Source organism: Chamaea fasciata, unplaced genomic scaffold (genome assembly GCF_029207755.1).
Source record: "Chamaea fasciata isolate MVZ Bird 193981 ecotype frontalis unplaced genomic scaffold, bChaFas1.0.hap1 SCAF_4, whole genome shotgun sequence".
NCBI classification, from domain to species: domain Eukaryota; kingdom Metazoa; phylum Chordata; class Aves; order Passeriformes; family Sylviidae; genus Chamaea; species Chamaea fasciata.
In genome coordinates, this window is record NW_027094089.1 from 77,839,887 (window position 1) to 77,862,459 (window position 22,573).

The 22,573-nt window shown below is 46.5% G+C and overlaps 1 protein-coding gene and 1 long non-coding RNA gene across 5 annotated transcripts in view; one reads left to right on the forward strand and one right to left on the reverse strand.

Moving 5' to 3' along the window:
- Positions 1-16,129, reverse strand: part of BRWD3 (bromodomain and WD repeat domain containing 3) — a 49,797-nt gene extending 33,668 nt beyond the window's left edge. Inside the window, exons 1-6 of one of the 4 annotated variants that reach the window (XM_066182166.1) lie at positions 15,984-16,129; positions 15,840-15,898; positions 15,669-15,698; positions 15,360-15,419; positions 7,549-7,699; positions 5,415-5,513 (exon numbers count right to left, since the gene is read on the reverse strand). In XM_066182166.1, the coding sequence (XP_066038263.1) occupies positions 5,415-5,513; positions 7,549-7,699; positions 15,360-15,419; positions 15,669-15,698; positions 15,840-15,898; positions 15,984-16,020 (436 nt within the window). In that variant the 5' untranslated portion in view covers positions 16,021-16,129. Of the gene's footprint in view, positions 1-3,010; positions 3,050-5,414; positions 5,514-7,548; positions 7,700-15,359; positions 15,899-15,983 lie in introns of those variants that run through there. The other 3 variants (XM_066182163.1, XM_066182165.1, XM_066182167.1) reach the window with 3 other exon arrangements.
- On the forward strand, positions 15,816-21,982 carry LOC136288697 (uncharacterized). Its single transcript, XR_010720552.1, has 3 exons — positions 15,816-15,887; positions 21,223-21,434; positions 21,714-21,982. It is a non-coding gene; the product is annotated as an uncharacterized lncRNA (long non-coding RNA).
- The last annotated feature ends 591 nt before the right edge of the window (positions 21,983-22,573 follow it).

Genomic DNA, 22,573 nt, shown 5'->3' on the forward strand with positions numbered 1-22,573 from the left:
GTGAGGGCCAAAAGACTTCCACATCCACATCCACATCCTTGCATTCCCATGGCAAAGGAATTGAAGAACAAGAAATAGGTGGCACTGATGGAAAACTCCCAGTGGCAGAATGGCAGGTAGGAGAAAAAAACTGCAACAACAAACTCCTTCCTATTTCCATAGCCAGCAGCCCTTCCAAGAACAGCCTAAAACCTAAATCCACAAACCCATGCTGTAAAAAAAGCCTTTGGATGCACAATTTGAGACCATTTTGGGGTATTTAATTTCACCAATCCTATTACTGTTTTCCCTAGCCTATCCTCACTCACAGCACTTGAACTTTGGATTTGAAAGTTTTGAGAGGGTTTTTCAGTGGCACTTGAGGATCTAACAGAACTGTGCTGGTGGGTTTGTGGAGTCCCTGTGATAGCAGATCCCCTGGAGCAACTTCTTATCTTCCCCAGCACCTTGATGTGGGCTGGGCTTCACAGAAGTCCCACGAAGCTCTTAAGTGCCTTTCACTCCTTTAGCTTAAAAGCCTAGTGAAAAACTCGAACCATTTCTTAATTGTCTCATGGTAATGCTGCCAATCTACACAAAAAAAGATCATGGAGTATGTTAAAAAATTAATCTACAAAGTCAAGAAATGCCCTTTCAAAAGGCTCCTAATGCGTAACTCCTTGTGTAAATTGATACCATTGAAGTATTTACACCCAAGCAAGGAAAAGAAATTGTTTCCAGCTTTAAAGAAAGCATTCTTGTTTCTCAGTGTTGGGCTCTGAAATGTGGATTATTTTTAATCACTCAACGCAATTGAAACATGACACATGAGGGGAAAAAAGCTGCATAAAAGATGCTTGCAAAAGCCATCAGACTCCAGTATAACCTCGCCTTCAGTCAATATTTGCTTTGCATGTAAAAACACACATTCAGCAATACTAAAAAGCAAAACACACTAAAGCAAATTATTTACTACCTACCTACTATTCAACTGATACCTGATATTATACAGGGCTGTTAAACAAAACTGTTTCCCTGAGCAAAGTAAAACTGAAATTTTAAACTCTTTTTCCTACCTCTAACACAGAGATCCCACAGTGATAAATGCTCTACAAGGTACCTCAGCTTTGCCTACACATTATTTTATTTACTCTTTAAGCATGACAGCTTAAAAGCTGAATTCTTAAAAAGATTACACCTCCCTTTCCCCTACCCTGTGTGCCAACAGAGACGCGGAGTCATTCAGCAACATGGTGATTCTGCTGTGCCTTTCAAGGCTTCAAGCATTTCAATACATATATATTTATATATTTAAATACATAATAACAGTGTATCTGCCTGTAAGCAATTTCAGATGGCTTTGCATATTTTTTTAACTGCACAAACAACTGTGTGAATCAAAAAGATACAGTCTCATGTCAAAATATTCCTAATAATCACAGTATTTTCTCTGTCCCCCCTTCTGAACATTTACCACTGCTGTTTGTTGTAAATCCCGTGAAGGAAGCACCAAAAGGCACCAAAATCTCAGTTTCGGCACTTCACTTTTCTGGTGGATTCCCAGCCTTGCAATCAGTTCAGCTTCAGCGGATATGAAAGTAATTTCTTTTTTTTTTTTCTGTCTTTATTTCCCTATTTGCACAATGGGGACAAAACTCCTCCATCTCCCATGGATAATTACCAAATAAAAAGCTCTGTTTATGAAATGCTTCAATCAGAGACATCCAGAGCTATTGTTGAGCCATGAGGAGCAACAACTTTATTAAGGCAACAGCATCTTTGGACAAAAAAACCTATCGCTACTTCAAAGGAACAGACCAAACATTCTCCATTCCTGTATTTTTAGGAAGATTAATACACAATATCTAAATAGGGAATTACCCCCACATGACAAAAATCCCTGTGAAGTTTCCTTTCTGCAGAACAATGAAGTTATTGTCCTCATAAGGCCCCAAAGCACTAAAACCCAACAACAATTCCCACATGGAGAAAAAGCAACTTAGTAACCCTAAAAAATTTTACCAACCTATCTCATTAACCGATGTATTTCATGCCACACTGGATATAACAGCTGCCAAGTCCACCCCCTCACTATTCCCTGCCAGGAAAAACTTTCAAGACAGTAATTTCCCACAAAAAGGGAGGAGATCCAGCCTTCTTGATAAGAAAAGTCAGTTTTGTCCCAACACTGAAGGGCCATCTCAGCTCTTCCAACTACCAACCTGTAAAACACAGGCATTTTTCTCTTTCTTTCCCACAGTCCTTGGTCCTGGAAGGCCGCACCTTGAGGAAAATTGCAGCGCTTAATTCAAGTCACATAAGCTGACAACAGCAATTCTTAAACCACAATTTACCTCACATTCTACTATATGTAACAGCACAATGTAAAAACCCTTACAAGAAAGCTCACCTAGGAAGGATAAACCCCAAACCCAGCAACAACAACCCATCAGTGAAAGCTAGATTTAAAAAACAATCAACAGACAGCCCAGACTTCAAAGTTAAATCACAACCTCAGAAGGAATTCAAGCATTTCAGTGAGGCAGTCACTGAGCAGCACCAGCTGGAAATCCTGCTCTCCCTAAAACCCCTTGTCTCAATCCACTTTTTGCAAGGAAAATTAGAAAATGGGGAACTGGTGCAAATGTTTGTTTTAAAATCAGTTTCTCAGGGGTGATGAGCTCCTATCAGACCGGTTAACCTTCGGCAAGAAGCATTGTGACTCTGTAATGAAGACCCAGATTTTGCCCTCATCACAAAGCTGAGCAGGGATCGGGTACCACTCACAGGAGAGACATAAGCCAGGATTTCACAGGAATGCCAGGAAACAAACACAGTTGGCTCCGACATGGAAAACACCTTCTCAGAGAATGGCTGTGTGGCCACAAAGAGCCTGGACCCAGGAAAAGCAGTGGAAGCACAGTGTGTTCCAGCTCTGGGAGCTGCTGAACTCATTTCCAGCACGAACCACTATCGATTCCTGACCTCATCCCAGCGCTGCTCTTTGGCAGGCCCAAGGTAGCTGGATCACCTTGACTGTGAATTTCCACCCAGCTGAAATGCTTGCCCACTGAGACCATGCTGAAAACCGTCTGCTTCCAAATTTTGTGTTGTTTTCACTAACAACAGCTGCCCACAGAAAGATTTCCGTCCTCAGGTTAGAGCAGCTCCTAAAGAGTGAAAACAACCTTCTTTCTGATCTGCCCTGAGCTGCCTGCAATAAAAAAAAAGAAGCCCTGACAAAATCGAAGTAGTGTCAAAAGCAGGTTTATCAAAGGGGAATCACTCCCAGTCCTGAGGTACTGTATGACCAGTCTTTCCACTTTCTGTCTGGAAGAGCACAAAGGGAGCCCTAGAAGTTCCACTACCACAAAAGCTGCCCAGAAAGGCTCGAGCAAATTCTCCTCCTCCATGTCATCCTGTTGGCAGCAGGAAGCTCTGCCAGTGTTTTCCCTCCTTGTCCCCCTCCAGCAGATCACCACAGCCCCACCACACAGGCACCACATCCCTGGGAATGACTTCCACAGCTCAGCACTTTCCCAGAAACTCCCCAGCGAGAAGATTCCCAACTCTGCACAAACACACTGGGAAAAGGCAACATGGATTTCCCGCTCCAGTTCCACTGTGCAGGACCTTTTATTCTGGAGTACAGACCACAAGGTCCCATCCCAACCACATGGAAAGGCACTTGCAGCTGGGCCCTCCCTGTTGATCCCAGTTGGACCATCAGTGACCCCATTCCCTCAGCATTTGGTGCAAAGTTTAAATCCTTATCACTGGAAGGGAAATGATGTGAGAATAATCCTGGCTGCTCGTTCTGTACCTTATTTACCACTTTGCACAGGTACTTACACACTCACCTCACTCCTGCATACACACTAATGGGTATCTTTTATTTCAGTCCAACTCCTTCAGCAAGTAATTCCAGAAAAGTCCATCTGCCTGACCCAGCACAGTGTGGAAATTCATGGCTATGCCAAAATACCAGAGGTCGGGCACACTTCTTCATCTTGTACTTAAGACATACACACTGCAGCACCTCTGGCTACCACCATTCACCAGCAAAGAACACCCACTTGGCACAAATAGACACAGAATTTTCTGACTTCCTTGTCAGGATTAACAAGGAATCCCAAAATCAAACTCCTACCTGAAGTCAAATCCTGATTTTAACATTTATGTACCTTTTCCTCTCTTAGTAGTAGTTTATGTATTCTTCCAGGACTCAATACTCTAAAAAATTATTTCCTGGCTATGAAAGACCATTTTCCATATAATACCTTTGCATTTCTTAATAAAAACCCCAACTATTAGGAAAACACCCAAACAAAAAATTATTCTGTTCTTTAATTCACTAAATAGTTACCAAGCAAGCGGCACAGCCCTTTGCCATGAAAGCATGACAAATGCTGAAGTCCAATCTGCCAGGATGCCTCATTAATAATACCACATATTCCAAAAACACCCTGCCTGATGAAAGAATTGATCCAAGAATTCGTGCAGAAATACAACCAGAGGAGTTGTGTGCAATAAATATACAATTCAGACGATTAGTAATCCATCAGCACAACTGCTCACAGTAAAGTACCTGCAGAACAAGCCTAAAATAATAAATACATAGATAGAGTAAAAACAGAAAACTGCCAGCACTATCCCTACTTCTCCAAAGAGAGGGAGGATCCATATGTAAAAGGACTTCCTGACAAACCAGGAAAATGTATCCATTCGCACAAACAGAGATAAAATACCCTAAAAAGAAATAAACCAGCATATACTTTTATGCCTGCAAAAAAATCTCTTTTTTTTTTTTTTCTATAAAAACAGTTAATGAAAGTTCAAACCATACAAGGCAAGCACTTGAGTTTATATAAAACAGAGCAGCTCAGTGATGAGATGTAAGCTGAGAGCTCACATGTATCTCTGAGTTTTATACAAGTTCTTTATCTAATTGTGTGGACAACTGAGGCTGAAGGAACACAAATGCTGCTTTGGTGATTATTTCCTTCTTGGAGAAGGATGTTGCAAGCAGTCTGTTTTCTGTCATAATCCAACTAAAAGGAATTCTTGAGTCAAAAAAGTTCCCTGGGAGCCAGACGCCTTGTTCTGGCTAAGATTCCATGATGATTCCAGGATTCCATGCTCTTGTGACCATGCCCATCCAGTCTTACGGCCACATGTATGTATTATAGAGGCATATCATAAAAAAATAGTCAAGCCCATTGCCCTCCAAACAACCATGCAAAACATGGCTACACACACTGTGGAAAATAGAAGCCTGAATAACACAAAAATTATCCTACTAATTGATCATGAAATGTCAGAGGAAACATTAATTCAAACCCAGAGTAGGGTTTTAGTCAGCTAGAGGAACTTTCTGTGGGACAGGGATAAATACAGAGAGGAGAAAAGAACATTTTATGGACTTCCAGACTCACCCACGTTTGGTGGTTTTCCGTAGTTCACTGGGAGTTCGGGGGGTCGGCCCCTGTGCAGAGCTGCAAATGCAGATCCTTTCCATAGTGTGTGTCTGAAGTCTGCACCAGCAAGAGTGACAAGGGACAAGAAATAATCAATACACTAAATAATCAAGAGATTAAGCACCACCCACAACAGCCCAGAAAAGGTTTGTCTGATTAAATGGTTTCTCAGATTCCTCACTTAAAGTTTGCGACTCTGATTTCCAGTCCCTCAGCAGCGTCACTGTAAATGGTTTCAACTTATTTTTGCTTAATTTGGGTGATTATTGACTCTAAATCATGGAGAGAAAAAGTGAATTTATAAAGTGGGTGCACTTTATACCCAGGCCCAACTGAATTCTGCTGTGTTTTCCTTCTGCAATGCCAACACCTAAAGCACCTTTGCTTAGGAACTGCACATTTGAGAATTCACATTTTGCTGCCTGAAAGTGAGAGAAGTGAGGGTTTTTTCCAATAAATCTGTTTTCCTGCAATAAGTGGCAATGTGCCCTCCTTTCAAATTGTCCTCTGCACCCCACTCCCCCCCAAAAAAATCATTGTTTTAAAGGGAAGACTGTTCTCTTTAAAGGCTTTCCAGCGTTCTGCTGCCAACTGGCCTCAGAGAGGCTCCTCTCTAGAACAATAGTGATTTTTCTGAGACTATTAGAAGTGCCTCAGAAATTAGACCTGGATTTCTTCCATTTCTGGCCATCTGGAGGGAGAGAAATGAGCTTCCACGGTGGGTAAGTGCTGAAACAGAAGGACAGTGCCGCAGGTTGGTGGATTTGTGTAGCACCATGTTGGTCTCTGAACGTGCACAAGCTGAGGTGACTCAGAGACTCCTGAGAACACCTTCTGATGAAACCCCAAACTGCTGCACAGAGTATTAAATCATACTTATTAAAAACAGCACTCAGACTTCCTAAAATAGATCCATCCACCTAAACCCTTCTGTTCCCCTGCAGAAAAATGTTTATTTTCTCTTTACATTTTGCTGCTGTATACTTCTAAGCTGCAAACTGAGTGTGAAACAAAGAAATGTTTCTCTGCAAACCTGAATTTCTGCACCAGCAAAGCACAGGTAAAACAACTCAGTCCCAAAACTCTGCAGGGCAATGCGTTTGGGAACAGCTCATCCCTTCAGGAGATATCCAATGGATCAGCAGATGCTCCTCAGCATCACGGTGTGACTTCACAGGATGCAGGGAATTAAGTGCTCAACTGCCACCAAAACAGGAAGGTCCTGCTCTGCCATCCCTCCTCCTCTCCCAGGATGCTGCTCCTCCTCCTGTGTCACCTCCAGGCCTGTGATCCTTTTCCACCAGCTCATTTAATTCACTACAACAAATTTTTGCAACACTTCAGCTCTCTGAATCAGCACATCACAGGCTCACGGAAGTTCTGGCTCCTGCAGGGAGGAAGTGGCAAGGGCATGGAGTGAGGAGGGAAGGAGGAATCACTTCAATGGCAGATGGCTCTCAGATCTCTTTAGTTCTAACACAAAACTGCTCTCAGGATCATTCTCTCCAGCAGAGAGAGTTTTTCAAAGGGAAAAGGACTGGTGCTCTCTTCATGAAAGGAATGAGGGCTTTCAAATTAACTTGAAGCAAGGACAAGCAGGAATTGTCACTGAAGAATCAGCCTGGCCTTCTCCTGCTCCCTAAAAGCTGCCTCAAATGCCACCACCCTCTCTTGTATCTACACAGTCAGGAAGTCAAAGAATGGAAAAAAACAGGCTGTAAAATAGCCCCGCACAGTGATTTTAGGCACAGATGTGTGTAAATGTATACGGAAAAAATGGCATTTTTCAGACACATCAACCCCCTAATCCCATTCACATAATTTACACAAACACCAACACGCTGGGGAAGGAGGCAGAGGAAGTAACAAGATCAGGCAAATGTAGGCAAGAATTGCTTAAAATGGCATTTCCAACCCAAGAAAATATATCCAACAGGGCCAGCAACAACTGCATTTTAGGAAGAAAAAAGCCGGCAAGAACAGGAGACAAACCAGGGCTCATGCAAACACGCAGATATCCCAACAGGGACGGCAACGAAAGGGGGTTAATCAATAAAATATAATTCAAGCCCAGATAAACTGAGCAGCTTACCTTTTGCTGCCCTCAGGAGAGACTGGCGCCCAACACCCAGCAAAGTCTGCACCCCCAGGACACTCTGGGGGATTTCCTTGTCTAAGAGGGGTCCAAGTCTCTCACAGATCCTCAGAAGATAATCTGGAGGGATGTGTGCATTGACAGCCACCTAAACACACAAACACAGACATTTGAAAACTGGTTTATTTTTCCTTCTTCTGGTAGTACTTTGCTTCATATTCACATGTAAAGTTACGAAAATCCCCTCAAAATTATACATGCATTTTAAGGTGATGTGGAGTGCTGCGAAAGCCACATCAAAAATTTCAGGTTGCAATAGCTTAATTGTAAATTTAAGATATCCCTTAATAAGAAACAAAAATCCACAGACCAGTGCTCTGCTCAAGGAACTTTTTTAAAGCATTTTTTTACCTTTCAGTTCATTCTCTTCCCGTTTTTAGGTTAACTGAAGCATCCCAGCATTGACATCACTGCATGAAGTACACGTGCAAAAGAATAAAAACCTTAAAAATTACCTAAAACCCCTAAACATTACCCTAAAATCAATACTCAGTCTCCACTTTCCAGCTCCTGGGAGTAGGTATCTTAAAGGCTCACATGTGTAGGCTCCAATTTAGTCATGTTGGGCAAACATCCTTTATTTTTCCCTTTGGACAGAGGCTGTTTTCTACAGAGTGACAACAGTTTTTCTGAGAGTCTGTCTGAACAACAAATAAATTGTGCCTCATTATCCAGAATGTCCTGCACTGCCTGACTCCTATATTTACAAACTGGCAGGAAAATCTGCCCATCAGACGTCCTTTGACACAGGACACACAACTCCATGCACCTCTTTTCATGGATCAACAGCCTCCTGCCTACCCAGATCCCAGGGATTTGCCCAGTTCCTTGCCCCAGCACACCGGAGGGAGTGCCAGGCATCAGGAAGGAGGAGAAGGTCTGTAATTCCCTCAGCCCTGCTGCCAAAACATTGTTCACTCAACTGTGTCATCAGATTATTAGGACACGTCGTTGGGAATTTTTTCATTCCAATTGGGCAATAGCAGTGGAGCTACAGGACCCAGCACAGCCAGGTAGGGCTGGATAATGTCACCACCTGTACCATGAGCAGGATCAACACTGTCCCATAATTCAGATTTTAACCAAAAAGGGGAATGTATGTAATAAAATATATAAAGTATCAGTTAACTACATCAGACTAAAAACTCTTCCAATGTGAATGAAACTCCTGGAGAAGAGACAGGTTCCTCCCCCTACTCATCCCTCAGTCACTGCTGGTTAAAGAATCATCTCATCAATCATGATGATTCTAAAGATGCAAAATCATCATTTTTTTCAGCGCAGGAATGAGAAACCTGATGAGTGCATTACCATGTTCTCATTCCAAGACTTTTCATCTTGTGAATGAGCATCAAGGAATGACCCTGTGAATGCTCTCCTGCACTGACAGGTTTCTCCAGTCATTTTAGCTTTTTTTCCCTTTCCTTAGCTTTTTTTTCCCCAGTGGTACAGCCACTGAAGTTCAGTGTATGAGCATGAATTCTCTTTCACTGTAAATGATGGGATATAACAGAAGTTGAAATGAGAGAAAAGGATTTTCCAAAGTTTGGTATTTGCCACTCATTCTGACTCATTCCTGAAACACTGTAAATGTGTTCATGCTGCAAAATATTTTATGATGCTGCAGCAGCCTCCCTTCAGTCTGTAAGATTTCTGAAAGGGTCTGAAAGGGAAGTTATAGACAGAGAATCTGCAGTTAAGTAAAATCTGAGTATGAAATTCTTATTTCCATCTCTGATAACCAGTAACAAGCCCCTCAGTCACCATCTGCCAATACACAGCGATGTATCAATCTTAAGATTAAAAGACCAAAACAGACCAACCTAAAAGCTCTGAAATTTTACTTCCAGAGCACCAAAAGAACCCAAAACATATCATTCCCTCTGGAAATGTAAAAAATCCAAACCATTTTTCCAGGGTAGCACAGCAAACACTCCCCTCTTCACCCTGGAGCCGGTTTGGGAGTTTCACCACATTCCATGCTTAGGAAGGTGGACAAATATCCCACTGCAGAGACAGAGCCCAAGGTGTTTCACAAGCAGTCCTGACTAACTCCACAATGGAAAAGGACTTGGTGGCTTAAAGATGAAGGCATAATTTAACAGGGAATAACAAAGAGCAAACACTGACACACTTGGGGCCCGACAGCATTCCCTGATCACACTTCTTTCCCTGCACATTTCCATGTTTCTACAACCCACAACAGCCTCAAATATGCAGCCCTTAATTTGAATATTAACACTGCTGTTAATAACAAACAGCTCCATAGGCAGGCAGCAAGAGCAGTGAATTCTCCTGGTGATTTTTTTCCATAATAACTTCCAGAAAAAATGCTTAAATCACAGCCCAGAGCTAAACAAGTAATTCTGTTTTCAGGTTCCCAGAAGAACTTGAATCAAAAATCCTTCCTTTCACTTCTATGTGAGAGAGCTATAAATGGATTTTAAGTATTTTTCTAGAACACGAAGTTGCAAACATCCAGCTGAAAAAAACCAATGTTTCCCAGATCAGATTTTCCTTAAAAGAAGGATAGAAAAAGGCAAAGGTACAGCTACACCTCTTAGTCTGTGCTCGTCCAAATCCCACATGGCAAAATGAAACAGCAGCAAGGATATTATCAACTCCTCAAATATATTAGAAAATATTTTAGAATATAATGAGAAAATATTTTAGAAAATAATCAGAAAATTGAAAAAAAATTAGAGATGAGTAATACAGGCCCACAACACGCATGTGAAAATAATGCAGAGCTGAAAACAAGCTAAGTGAGAACAAATGCTGCATCTTGGGATAAATCATAAAGAAAATATGTTTTGTTGCCTTAGCATGTGAAAAAAACTATAAAAGGTAAAAAATGAGAGCACAAAAATGCAATAGAACTAGGTGAGTTCTCTGACACAGTAACCACACAGGTACAATGGATGCAAAAAGTGAAGGATTAAGTGAAGTCAATCTATTATTTTTAAAAAATCTCCTCTTTTTAAGAAACTCTCCCAGTTGTGACTGCTTGAGCCAGGCGGAGATAAGCTCCTCCAGTGATAAGCACAAAGAAAGAACTATTAGTGAAGCCACGTCAGGGCTCAGAGAAATTCAACCCCTAAACCTGTTCAAAGTCCTGTGGTTGGCAGCATCAACTCAGAGACCACAAGCAGAGTCCTCCCTGGAGCTGGGAGAAGCAGCTTCTTGATCCTTGAAACAAAATCTCCGGTGTGACTCTGATCCCTGTTTGGACAATGCCCTCAGTACAGGGTGGGATTCCTGGGGTGTCTGTGCAGCGACAGGAGCTGGATTTGATGATCCTTGTGAGTCCCTTCCAAGTCAGGAGTCTGTGATTCTACAGCTGCTGACAACTCCTCCTCCAAGGAAGGTTTCAAATGAACAGGGAACAAACAACCCCAAAAAGACTCTTAGTGACTACTGCTCAAGGTAAGATGTCTGTTTAGCCAGAGATGGGAACCAGGGAGCTCTGGGAGTCATCTCTTTTGGGAAGCCCAGTGGAACATCTCTTCAAAGCACAGATCTGAGGCAGGAGCTGCAGACTGGCATGAGGCAGCAACGTGGCCCTTCACAGGCTGCTCTGTCCCCACTCCTGCTGGGCAGGCCCAGCTGGGCCTCAGCAGTGGATTTCTCTCCTCCAGGTAGTCATCCAACAATTTCCTCTTTTGCCAAAATAACCATCAATTAAGAATCAATTGACAAGTGTATCAAAAAGCAGTGGAGGACGCCAAGAGGCCAAGGCAGCTGAGCAAGCAGGAAATTACCCACAACCTCGAAGAGGGTATCTAAGCAAAAAGAAGCTCAGACACTGGACTTGCACAAGATACCAACAATATGCAAATAGACTGGAATTTAAAGAGCCTTTACCCACTGGGGTCCCTGGAGAGAACAGGTTGGAACAACCATGCTACCAGATGACATTTTCCTGAGGTGACAAAACTGTAACATCCCTGCTCTGCTAATGCTGGGATTGGCAGGATCTATAAATACCAGCACCTCGGACTCAGGGCTAGTTTTAAATCAATGCAGATGGGCAAGGCAGGAACTCGGAGCCAAATCCCATAAGCTGTTCCATACCCGCACAGCCGCTCATGGATGCAAATTCCCCACTGTCCAACAAGAGCTGATTTTCTGTTTTGCCTGGAATTACATGCTTTTCAGCAGAAAGACCAAAACAGGTTGAGCCAGAAGACTCAGCCCATCAGAAAGTTCTTAAAACCAGAGCAGACCCAGTCACCTTTATCAGGAATAAACAAAGATGATGTGGAACAGCAGGTCACTGGAGACTGTGCTGATAATCAGAGCTGTTCAGCTTGACTCATCTGTACAACAGCTGACTCCACACCGAACTGCTGCGGCTCATTTAAAACCAGAGCACTAATTGCCTGCAAGTTGGACACCCTTCAGACCTTCGTAAGGCTGGGCTGGATGCAGCTTGGAGCAACCTGGTCCAGGGGAAAGTGTACTTGTCCATGGCAGGGTGTGGAATGGGACGGGCTGGAAGGTCCCTCCCAACCCAAACCAGTCTGGGATTCTGTCACCCTTCCCTTTACAAACACATCCCACATCTCACGACCACCAGCAGTCAGTGAGAAAGTAAAACCACTGTGGAGTACACCTGGAGAATTCAGCCCTGGAGACGAGGGAACTGAGGGGAGAGTCATCAGGGGCTGCAGCTCCTCCTGGGGGGCAGCTCTAATCTCTCTCCCTGAAAGAGGGACAGGATCCAAGGAATGGCTGGAAGTGTGTCAGAGAGATTAAGGTGGAAATCAGGGAAAAGTTCTTTCTCCATAGGGTATCGAGCACTGAACAGGCTCCCCAGGGAATGGGCATGGTCTCAAGGTAGCCAGAGCTCCAGGAGGGTTTGGAAAACGCTCCCAGGGATGCACAGGGTGAGATTGCTGGGGTATCTGTGCAGGGCCAGGAGCTGGCCTGATGGTCCTGTGTGTCCCTTCCAGCTCAGGATACTCTGTGACTCTGGGATTACCTAGAGGCAGTCACATGCTGCAGGCAAAAAGTGCTCCAACGTGAAAATAAACAGGAAAAACAAAGGGAACACAAACACACATGAACTTGCATTCTGTGTGGTTTTGCTCCATAGGTACAATTCTTACAGGAGTGTCTTAAATTACTCATCTGCCCTGTGATGCTTGACATTTAAAGTAAAAGATTAAGTTTAAAAAAAAAACCAAAAACAAAACAAAGGAATCTCACAGTGAGCTTTCAGATCTTGCCTAAAAACTTGAGTGAAGTGGGAGTAAACATTCCCTGGATAAAAACCAACCAGTAGCCATTGGGCTGCTCCAAATTTAACACTCCCAAAAGCCCAGGAGCAGTAACAATGTCCTCAGTGGTCACAGTATGTGCATATTTCCTGAAAAACACCATTCAGCACCTGAACAGCCACACCAAGGATGGAAAACAACGCTGAAACACCAGAGCAAGAAATATTCTGTCTGAATATTGGGCAAACAAAAAATCAGACTTCTCCGGGTTGTAAACTCTCACAAATTCAATTACCTGCCTGACCAGAGTAGCTGCACCACCCAGCTGAGACTGTAAATGACTTTGGGTTTCTGTCTGTAAAATGCAGAAATGGGTAGGAAAAAAACCTTTACCTCCAACTGCTGGCATCTCCAATTTAATTTCAGTTCATTATGTGCCTGAGATAATTAAAATGAAGGTCGGAGTGCTTTGTGTCCTTCAGAACCCTGGGTCTGTTCTGAACATGGCATTCAGACATTCAGCCAGCCCTGAAGCCGAGGAGCTCAGGTTAATAAACAATCATAAGCAGCCAAAAGTCCAAATTCCAAACACAGCAAACCCTAAGCAATGAGGGAGAAAAAGCCTTTCTTCAACATCCTTAATACTCAGAGAATTCACAGAGAGAAACTCAGCTTATACCACAAAGCATCAACCTGCCTCACTGTAACGATTCATTTATAATCCTGGTCCTTACTGTACACCAAGAGAAACTGTTAAATAATACTAGATAAAAAGGCAAACTAAAAGCATTGGTTAGTGCTGATCAGTTTAAAACATATGAAAAAAAAATCCTGAATTTAATTATGAGTTCATAAAGAAAAAATTTCCCATTAACTAAAAAATTCACTTCAAAATGGTTTTTCTCTCATTTCTGAAACATTAAAGAAAAGTACATGTTTCAACATGTTCACACACACATTTTAAAAAGGTTTTAAGGCTTTTATATCTGTGCCACAGAGAATGAAAGGAAAAAAATCATATGTTAATCCAAGTGACAGGCAAAACCACTCTCCCTGACACTGGACTTCACAGTGACACTGCTAATATTCCTCTTGGATACTAGGTGCACTCCCACGCTAAACCTGAGACGGCCCACAGTTAGATTTCAGATTCTCTAGGAAGACCATAGAACACCAAAATTTATTCAGTGCACAACTTACTCTATGTTAGCTCACTCAATTTACAGTCCCAGAATTATCCAGAAGAGCTGTGAGGAAGCCCAGCTTTCACCTGAAATTCTGAATAAACTTTGGAAAGGGAAAGGCAGCAGGTCCAAAGGTCTCCTCTGGGCACAAGTTCTCTACACACCTGAGCTCCTACAATGTTGCTAAAGTAGGAAACCGGCTCCTGAGCTAGATGCAAAGGAGTCTGAGCAACAGTCACGGCAAAATCCCACGTCACCATTGCTCCATGGGAGCCGGGAGAGGCCAGGACGTGCTTTCCATTCCTTCCAGGTGAGGTGCCAGTGCTGGTCACAGGTATCAATGCCACAAACGCTATTGGGAGGGAAGTTCACAGCGTTCCAACTGCAAAGTGCTACATCAGCGCCACACGTCATTGCCCAGAGCTCCCAGAAATGAAACCAAGGCCGTCTGGACCCTCTGGAAAAGGACTGGAACGGCTTCGGTTCTGCCGCTTTCCCACAGACACATCTCGGGGTGTGTGGGGCCAAGGGCCGCCCCCCACCCCCGGCCTTGCGGGGAGGCTGACCTTCCTCAATGACACACTTTCAAAGGGCTTATTCCTCGGCAAAAGCAGCCGCTCCGTGTATTTCACCGGCATTTAACAGCCACAACACTACACTTCCTAACCCCTCCTTTCCTGCCTGACAGCAGGCCCAGACGCCGCGGTGAGGGGCGGGTTTCGCGCAGGCCGACGCAGGCCGGGAATCCCTGACCCAGCCCGGCAGCGCCGGGCCCGGCGGCACGTTCGGCACGTCCCCCCATCGCCGGGCCGCGGGAGCGCGGCCGAACCCGGCCCGGAGCTGGGCAGCCCCGGGGGCGCGGGCGAGGCGGCGGCGATGGCGCGGGGGGACCGGGAGGGACCCGCGCCCCGCGCCCCCCGCCCCGCCGGCTCCGCCGCGGCGCCGCCGCGGCCAATCAGCTACCGCCTCACATCGCCGCGCACCGCTCTCCGCGTTGTAAGCCGCAGCGCCATTGGCCGCGGCGGGCCCCAGTGCGTGCCCTCGGATAACCCCCGGCCCCACAATAGCGCGGCGCGGCCGCTCCGCCGGTGCTACCGGGCGGCCCACGGGGGTCCCACCGGCAGCCCCTGGCCCCGCCGCGCCTCCGCTTCCTGCCCTCCCCTCCACACTCCGCCGCCCGCCGCGGCCTCGGCGGGGCGCAGCCCGCAGTCCTGGTGGGGGGGAACACACAAACGGGGCCGGGGGGAGGGGGGCGGGCGGGTGACGCGCGCCCGGTGCAGCGGCGGCGGCGCGGGGAGCGGGGGGAAGTTGTCGGAAAAGTCAAGAGTGAAACTTGTCTCACCAGGTCCTCGAAGCTCCGGCGGTGCTCCTTGCCCTGCCAGTCCAGGCGCCGGGGAATCAGCTGCGGGAGGGACACGGGGTCGGGGGCGGCCGTCAGAGCCCGAGCGACCCCTCCCCGGGGAGCCCCTCCGGTGCCCGTCCGCTCCCCCGGGGATGGAGCCCCCCGGCCGCTGCCCCCGGCCCCGCCGCGGGGCAGCCGCGCTCCCGCCGGGTGTCCCGGACGGAGATGGGCTGGGTTAGACGGGGCAGGGCAAACGCCGACCCCGCCGTGCCGAGGGCTTCCCCCGTCCCGCCGGGGCAGGCGCCTTACCTGGTGCTCCTCCAGCTCCTCCACCAGTACCTGGGGACAGAGGGACACACAGACACACACAAAGGACGTGAGTCCGGCGACCGCAGCGCAGCGGCTCCGCCGCCCCGTCCCGTCCAGTCCCGTCCCGTCGCCGCCCGCCCGGCCCGGCCGGAGCGCCGGCTCCGCGCTCACCTGGGCGGATTTCTTGCAGGGTCCGGACTGCAGGAACCGTGCGATCAGGTAGTAGAGCTCTGCGGAGGGGCGGGGGAGAGCGGGTTAGACACGGTTAGAACCGAGCGGGTGCGGAGCGCAGCCCCCGCCGCCAGCGATACCCACCGGCTTCCAGCTGGGTCGGGGCGGCCGCCGCCGCCATCCTCCTCGGGAGGGGGAGGGGAGGTGGCGGATGGCGCCCCGGGGGGACTCGGCTCCTAGTGCGGGCGCAGCCCCATGCCGGAGCGGCGGTGCCGGTGCGGGGCGCGGGTCCCGGTGCGGGTGCGGGCGCGGGTCCCGCCCGGGCTCATCGCGGCTCCGCGGACCGAGCGCCGCCGGCACCGCCCGCACCGCCGCCGCCCGCCGCTGGGGGGCGCGCGCGGCAGCGCCGGGCGGGCGGGGGGGGGCAGGAAGGGCGGGGCGGTGACGCGCCGCGGGGGGGCGCCCGCCACTTCCGGGCGGCGGCTGAGGGCGGAGGAGGAGGAAGAGGAGGAAGAGGAGGAGGGAGGAGGGGAAGGGGAAGGGCTGAGCCGGGATGTGCCTGAGGCTTTGACCGCCGTCACGGGGCAGCGCTGAGCCGGGCTGTGCTTCAGAGGGCCCGGTAGCCGTCACGAGGGAGTGCTAAGGGCCGCTGTCCTCGCGGCTTCGGCCCTCAGGGCTGCAGCCCTTCCCGGTCCTCACGGTCGCAGTGTTCTCGGTGTCAGTGCTCGTGGCCCGCTGCCCGGCGGCGCCTGGGAAATGGAGCCCCACCTGTGCCTCAGATGAAGCAGTTTTTGAAAGAATGAAGGGATTCGAGAATCTTAGGGATCCTGTAAAGAGTAGGGGGATGGAGCCCACGGGGGTGCCCTGGAGGGGACACGGGACTGCGCGGTGGGGCCGTGACAGCACTCCCGGGCTCCCGGTAAACAAGGCCTGGCTGTTGGGAAGTGTCTCAAGTTCGGTTGGCTTTCGGAGTCAAAAGTGTTTGCTCCGAGTGACCAGGAAATTTAAATACGATGGAAACAGCACCCATCCACCTCAGTTAACAAAGGGGTCACGGTCAGACTAGATAGTTTTAGTGGAAATAAGTATTTTTCCATGGGAAGCAGCCTGTCAGAGTCCTGGAAATCAGTGTCACTTCAGTAACAAGTTGCTAAAACAACAAGTGAATTTTATTTTATCTCAAATACCTGACATTTTGTGTTAGAACTCCAGAGCCTTGGCAGGGTAAAAACCACTGTCATCACAGAATAGCAAAGGACAACCTCTCCTCGTGCCTGGAATACCAAGAGCTGAATCACTGTGAATCCATGCTCTGGAAATATTGAGAATAAATGCAGTTTGAGCGTATATTACCTGGATTTGCTGTGAAGCACTGGCTCCGAGTTTTCCTGTTGAGCAGTCAGGATGCAGTCCTTCCTGCTGGCAGCTCCACGAGATGCCTCCAGGCACTCAGCCAATCTAGGGAGAAGGATTTGGGGATTTGGCATTGAACTATTCCACATCATTCACCTGTACTCACTTGCCCCTTCATCTGGCTTTGGAAGTTGTTTTGTGCCAGGAGGTTGGATAAACTGGGTGATGTGTGGACCCTGTTTTGTCTTCATCATCCTCTAAAGTTCTTGAATTGTGAGTGGCAGGTGATAGGATCACAGAACATAATAGACCTGTGTTTAACAGGACTTTAAAGCTCATCCAGTCCCATCCCCTGCCATGGACAGAGACACCTTCCATTATCCCAGGTTGCTCCAAGTTCTGTCCAGCCTAGCCTTGGACACTTCCTTCCTGGATGGGCTTCCAGGGGTGGGGCAGCCAGAGCTTCTCTGGGCCCCCTTCTCTCAGCACCTTCACAATAACAATTTCTTTCCAATACCCCACCTAACCCTGCCCTCTGGCAGTGGGAAGCCACTTCCCCTTGTCCCAAGGCCCTTTCCATTTTCCTTGTAGGCTCCAAACAATCACCCTTGGAATGTTTTCAGGGCAGGTTCTTTGCTCAGCTCTGCAGTGGGCAGACACGAGGTGCCACCTCACCAAGCTGCCAGTTCCAGTGGCTTCCCAACAGTAACAGCTCTCCCAGCTTCCCAGCAGGACCCCGGAGCCTCCGAAGCTGTGGAGCTTCCTGGGAGAGACAGTGTGAAGCTGCTGTTCTCAGAATAAGCTTCCAGCGGGGAGAAGCACACACTGATCCCACTCTCAAGAGAGGTGATGTTTCTCCCACCTGTCTTCAGAGCCCAGAACTGCAAGCTCATCTTTTCATGCACGCTGGGAAGGCAAATGAGGAAATGCAGATGATGTTTTATAATGTGCCCTGAAAGTACAAATCCATCTTCCTGAGCTGAACAGAATTCCATGTCAGGGAAAAAACAGCCCCATAAATACTGCCCAGCACCATGTCCTGGTGCATTCCAGTGCCAACAGCTCCTTAATTTATCCATGCTTAGGTGAAACCCCCCCCTGCAGAGCTGCCTCTAGCCCTGGGGTCCCCAGCACAGGAAGGACATGGAGCAAATCCACTGGAGGCACCAAGTTATTCAGAGGGATAGTGCAGCTCTGCTGTGAGGAAAGGCTGGGAGAATTGGGATTGTTCAGCCTGGAGAATAAAAGTTCCAGGGTGACCTAATTGTGGCCTTCCAGTTCCTGAGGGGATCCCACAGGGAAGATGGAGAGAGACTACATGGGCCTGTTGTGCCGGGGCAGGGAAATGGCTTCCCACTGCCAGAGGGCAGGGTTAGGTAGGAAATTGGAAAACAATTCTGCCCTGTGAGGGTGAGGAGGCCCTGCCCAGAGTAGCTCTGGCTGCCCCATCCCTGGTAGTGTCCAAGTCCAGGTTGGACAGGGCTTGGAGCAATCTGGTTTGGTGGAAGGTGTTTCTGCCCATGGCAGGGAGTGGGTCTGGATGGGCTTTAAGACCCCTTCCAACACAAACCATGCTGGTATTCCATGATTCTGTAATTCTTTAGGAATGTGACATTTCCTTGGCACCATTTGGTGCCTTACTGAATCTCGCCACTCACGATTTGCTTTTATTTGAGCTCGGGGGTGGCACAGGTGAAGCTGCAGCACTGCCAGGCAGGATTGTTCTGCTTGGGCCTGTATATGAATCCATGGGGATTTCTGCAGTGACTGAAAGGGGCTTTCAAAAGCCTGGGATAAAAAATGCTCCCAAAGAAGCTTATCCATGCCTTGCTTGTGTCCTTCCTGCAGCATTCCAGCTGGGAGTCTGGCCACTCCTTGCTTGGTGCTCAGTCCATGACCTTGCGTCAGTGCTCAGCCGTGTTGCTCCACATCGTGGCTTATATGGATTCCTGCACCAGCAGGAGGGGAAAGTGTTGGGAATGACCCAGGTGTGTCCTGTGTGTGCTGCAGGTACCTGCACCAGAGGCAGGTACAATCAGCATTCCTCATTTCCAGACAGTTCACTGGGAACTTCCCTCAGCCTCACTGTGGCTGGACTGTGCTGCTGTACCGTCACTCCCAAGCCTCTTCCCAACACATCCTTGGCACCTCAGCTTCCTCTCCTTATCGCTCTCCCAGTTGCTTCATTACTGCCCAAGCCTGCTACAAGGGCTGTTATCTATACCTCTTCCCACCTCTCCCGGGTTTTCCCCTCCAGGAGTCATCTTCCCCAGGAGCTCCATTTCCACACCACTCTAGGATCCTGCAGCTCGATGACTCATCTTTTTCCAGATCCTCTGCATCCAAGCAGTAGCATGCTGGGGGTGATAGTAAATCTCGGAGTGAAAGCAGGATTTTATGGATGTGCTGATTCATCTTTCTTCAGAGCAGAGCTCTGTTATGTAAATGCCAGCAGCAGCTGGTGGCAGGAGAACAGACTAATGAGGATTCAGGAGCAGGGTTGCTTTAAGGAAGAAGATGGATTGTATCTGTTTCTTTCCATACTGCTCTTAAAATAAATGAAAACTAAAGTTTTTGAGGGATTTTAGGAGTAGGAACTGATGACATTCAAATACCCATCGCTTCTCCCCATTTGGTGTTGTAGGCAGTTTTACTCTCCGTTGTAGTTAAAAGTAAAACTCAACCCCCTGGTTAATTTGACTACAAAATTAAATGAACTTCCCCACTATCAGCTTGTAATACCAGGTAAAGGTGTCTCTCTCATATTTTATTATTATTCTGTCGTCATGAATCAATCCTGTTTTAGCTGTGTGTGAAAACAGAACTGTGGTTTAGCATAACCAGAAATGTACATTAAAAATCAAAAAAAGAAAGCTTAGAGTGGGATTGTGCAGGTGTGGTGTGTTTACCTGCATTGTACCTTTCCAATAAATGTAGATGGGGATGCACATGCCTGAATCCAGCTGGATTTAAACACTGGGACAAATTAAGCATTTTTGGCTTGTGCGCTTTATATATATATATATATATATATATATATATATATATATATATATATATATATATATATATATATATATATTCTCTCTGTACATTTCATGGAATACCCTGAGTTGGAAGCAACCCACAAGGAATTCTGTGAACATCCTGCTCATCTTGGGCCTTTCATATGGAGCTGAATGGCAAACAAGGATAGCAGTTAAATTAGAACCAAGTTTTTGTTTAACTGATTTAAAAAATAAGAGCTGTTTAGAAAGAATTTAGGAGTTGGTGCCTTGTGCTACACAGTCGTGAGTAAAGCAATATTGAAATGTCCAAGCTTATTTTATGATCTTTACATACAGAAACCTCAAATTTTGACACATAGTTTATTTTTTAAAATAAATTAGGTGCAAAGTAATTAGCACTAATTACAGTTGCTGGAGTGCAGGGCTCTTGTCTGCAAACCGACATCCTGTTTTTGCAGGACAAATCTCCAAGTTCCCACTCTTTCCTGTGGTTCTGTCCCTCAACAAGGGCTGTTAAATAATAACTAAATAGCTGTTAGATATTACACAAGATCTGCTCTAGGATTTTTGCTATTTTTAATAATTTAATATTTAAATTCTCTGCTGCATCATTCCAATCATTCCTCTAGATGGTGCCAGACATCCAAGAGTTAGGTGCAACATTATCCCATAGGAAGGCGATGGAGGAACAGCCAGGACGCCGCTCGCCTTTGTTTCTAAATTCTATCTTGCAATAATTCATCTTATTAATAAATTACTTGTTCTGGTGATGTAAATATGATTTTTTTTTGAGAATCCTAAAATCCATTCAGCCTAAGTTCTGCCTGCCTGGAGCAGGGTCATCCCTTGCTCCGTGGACTGATCCATATCTCATATTCCTTATGGCAGCCATTAGCTGCTCTGAGCTGTGATCAGTGTGTGCAGCCCTGCTGCAACTGGGGGAACTTAATCAGCCTGGTTTGCAACGCAGTGGAATTTCTAACTATGATCTAAACATTTCTCCTTATCTCTGCTTCACACAGAAATGCCAAATCCAGCTGTGGATCAAACACCCAGGAAAAGGGGTGGCTCTGTGTCCCTGTGTGCTCTGGGCTGTGCCAGCAGAAGCACCAGGGGAATGATGTCAGTGTCAGGTCCATCCTCAGCATCTCTGAATTCCAGCTTTGTTCCTCAAACTGCCTGGAACACCCCAAGTTTTATAGCAGCAAAATTACTACTGGGTGTAAGTGACCAGGTAGGTTTTGTTATTTCTGATGTTACTACTGCAGTCAGCATGATCCCTGTCTAAAGGCCTGATTCTGACCTGTGTCCCCTGGTTGGGATCAAACTCCCTGTTCTCAACCTTTTCCAACTTCTCCTGACATGCCCGTGGCTGCTACCAGTCCAGGGGTCCCCTGCAAAAGGATGTCACCCAAAAATACCACCTGGTATCACTACTGGGCTAATTCAGCAACTTCAGGCCATGCTAAATATTTGTATATAATCCTTTGGTGTTTTGTTTGTGGTTTTTTAGGTTTTTAGGGACAAATCCTGCATTTTTTGGCTTCTCCTGGAAGCCTGGGCACAAAGCATCTGACTGCAACTGGGAATTCGTCACCTCTCCCTGGACATGCAAGTTTTACTGGAACTCCATCAGCTAAGTGAACAATTTTAATAAAATTATATCCCTCTGTATCCCATACTCTTTTCCATAAAGGTTTGAGGATTTTAATGTTTTAATTATATTTTTCATTTTACAAAAATAACAGAAATATTGGGAAGAACTGCAATAGGGTTTTTTTAGAGTGCTGCTTTTATTGAAATAAAAAGTTATGAAACAGTTTGATGTATTTTTTACATTTATTGATATCCCTAACAGGAAAACATTGTAAATAAGCTCATTAATACTCTTTAAATACATTCTTATAAAATTAATTCTCAATTACTGCATGAGGTGATAGATTAGAAAACTGTCCTGTGTAAATTTGCCCACAGGAGTGTGAGTTTAAAATGAACTTTGTAAGTCACTAATCATGGAATCTGAGGATGGGATTCTGCAACTTTTCTCAAAGTGCTGTCCCATAAAGGAATTCTCCTCCCATTATTTTTGTTTATTGATTCTTCTTGTGATCTTTGAGACGACATCTCCCTCTTATCCCTCGTAAGGAAAAGCTTTAACATGGAAACTTCCATAAATTTCTCTGCAGTAAAGTGACCCCATATTTCATTTAATTCTTGCACTTCCATCATTTAATGGACATTCACATTCTCCTGTGGCCTTTCAGCTTTGTATCTCTGGGAAAAGTCTTTCCTCTGATGTCCTCAGGAGTTCAGATTTCAGAATCTCTTTTTATTTTTGGCCTTAAATTATTAGGCCTTGGAACATAACCTGCT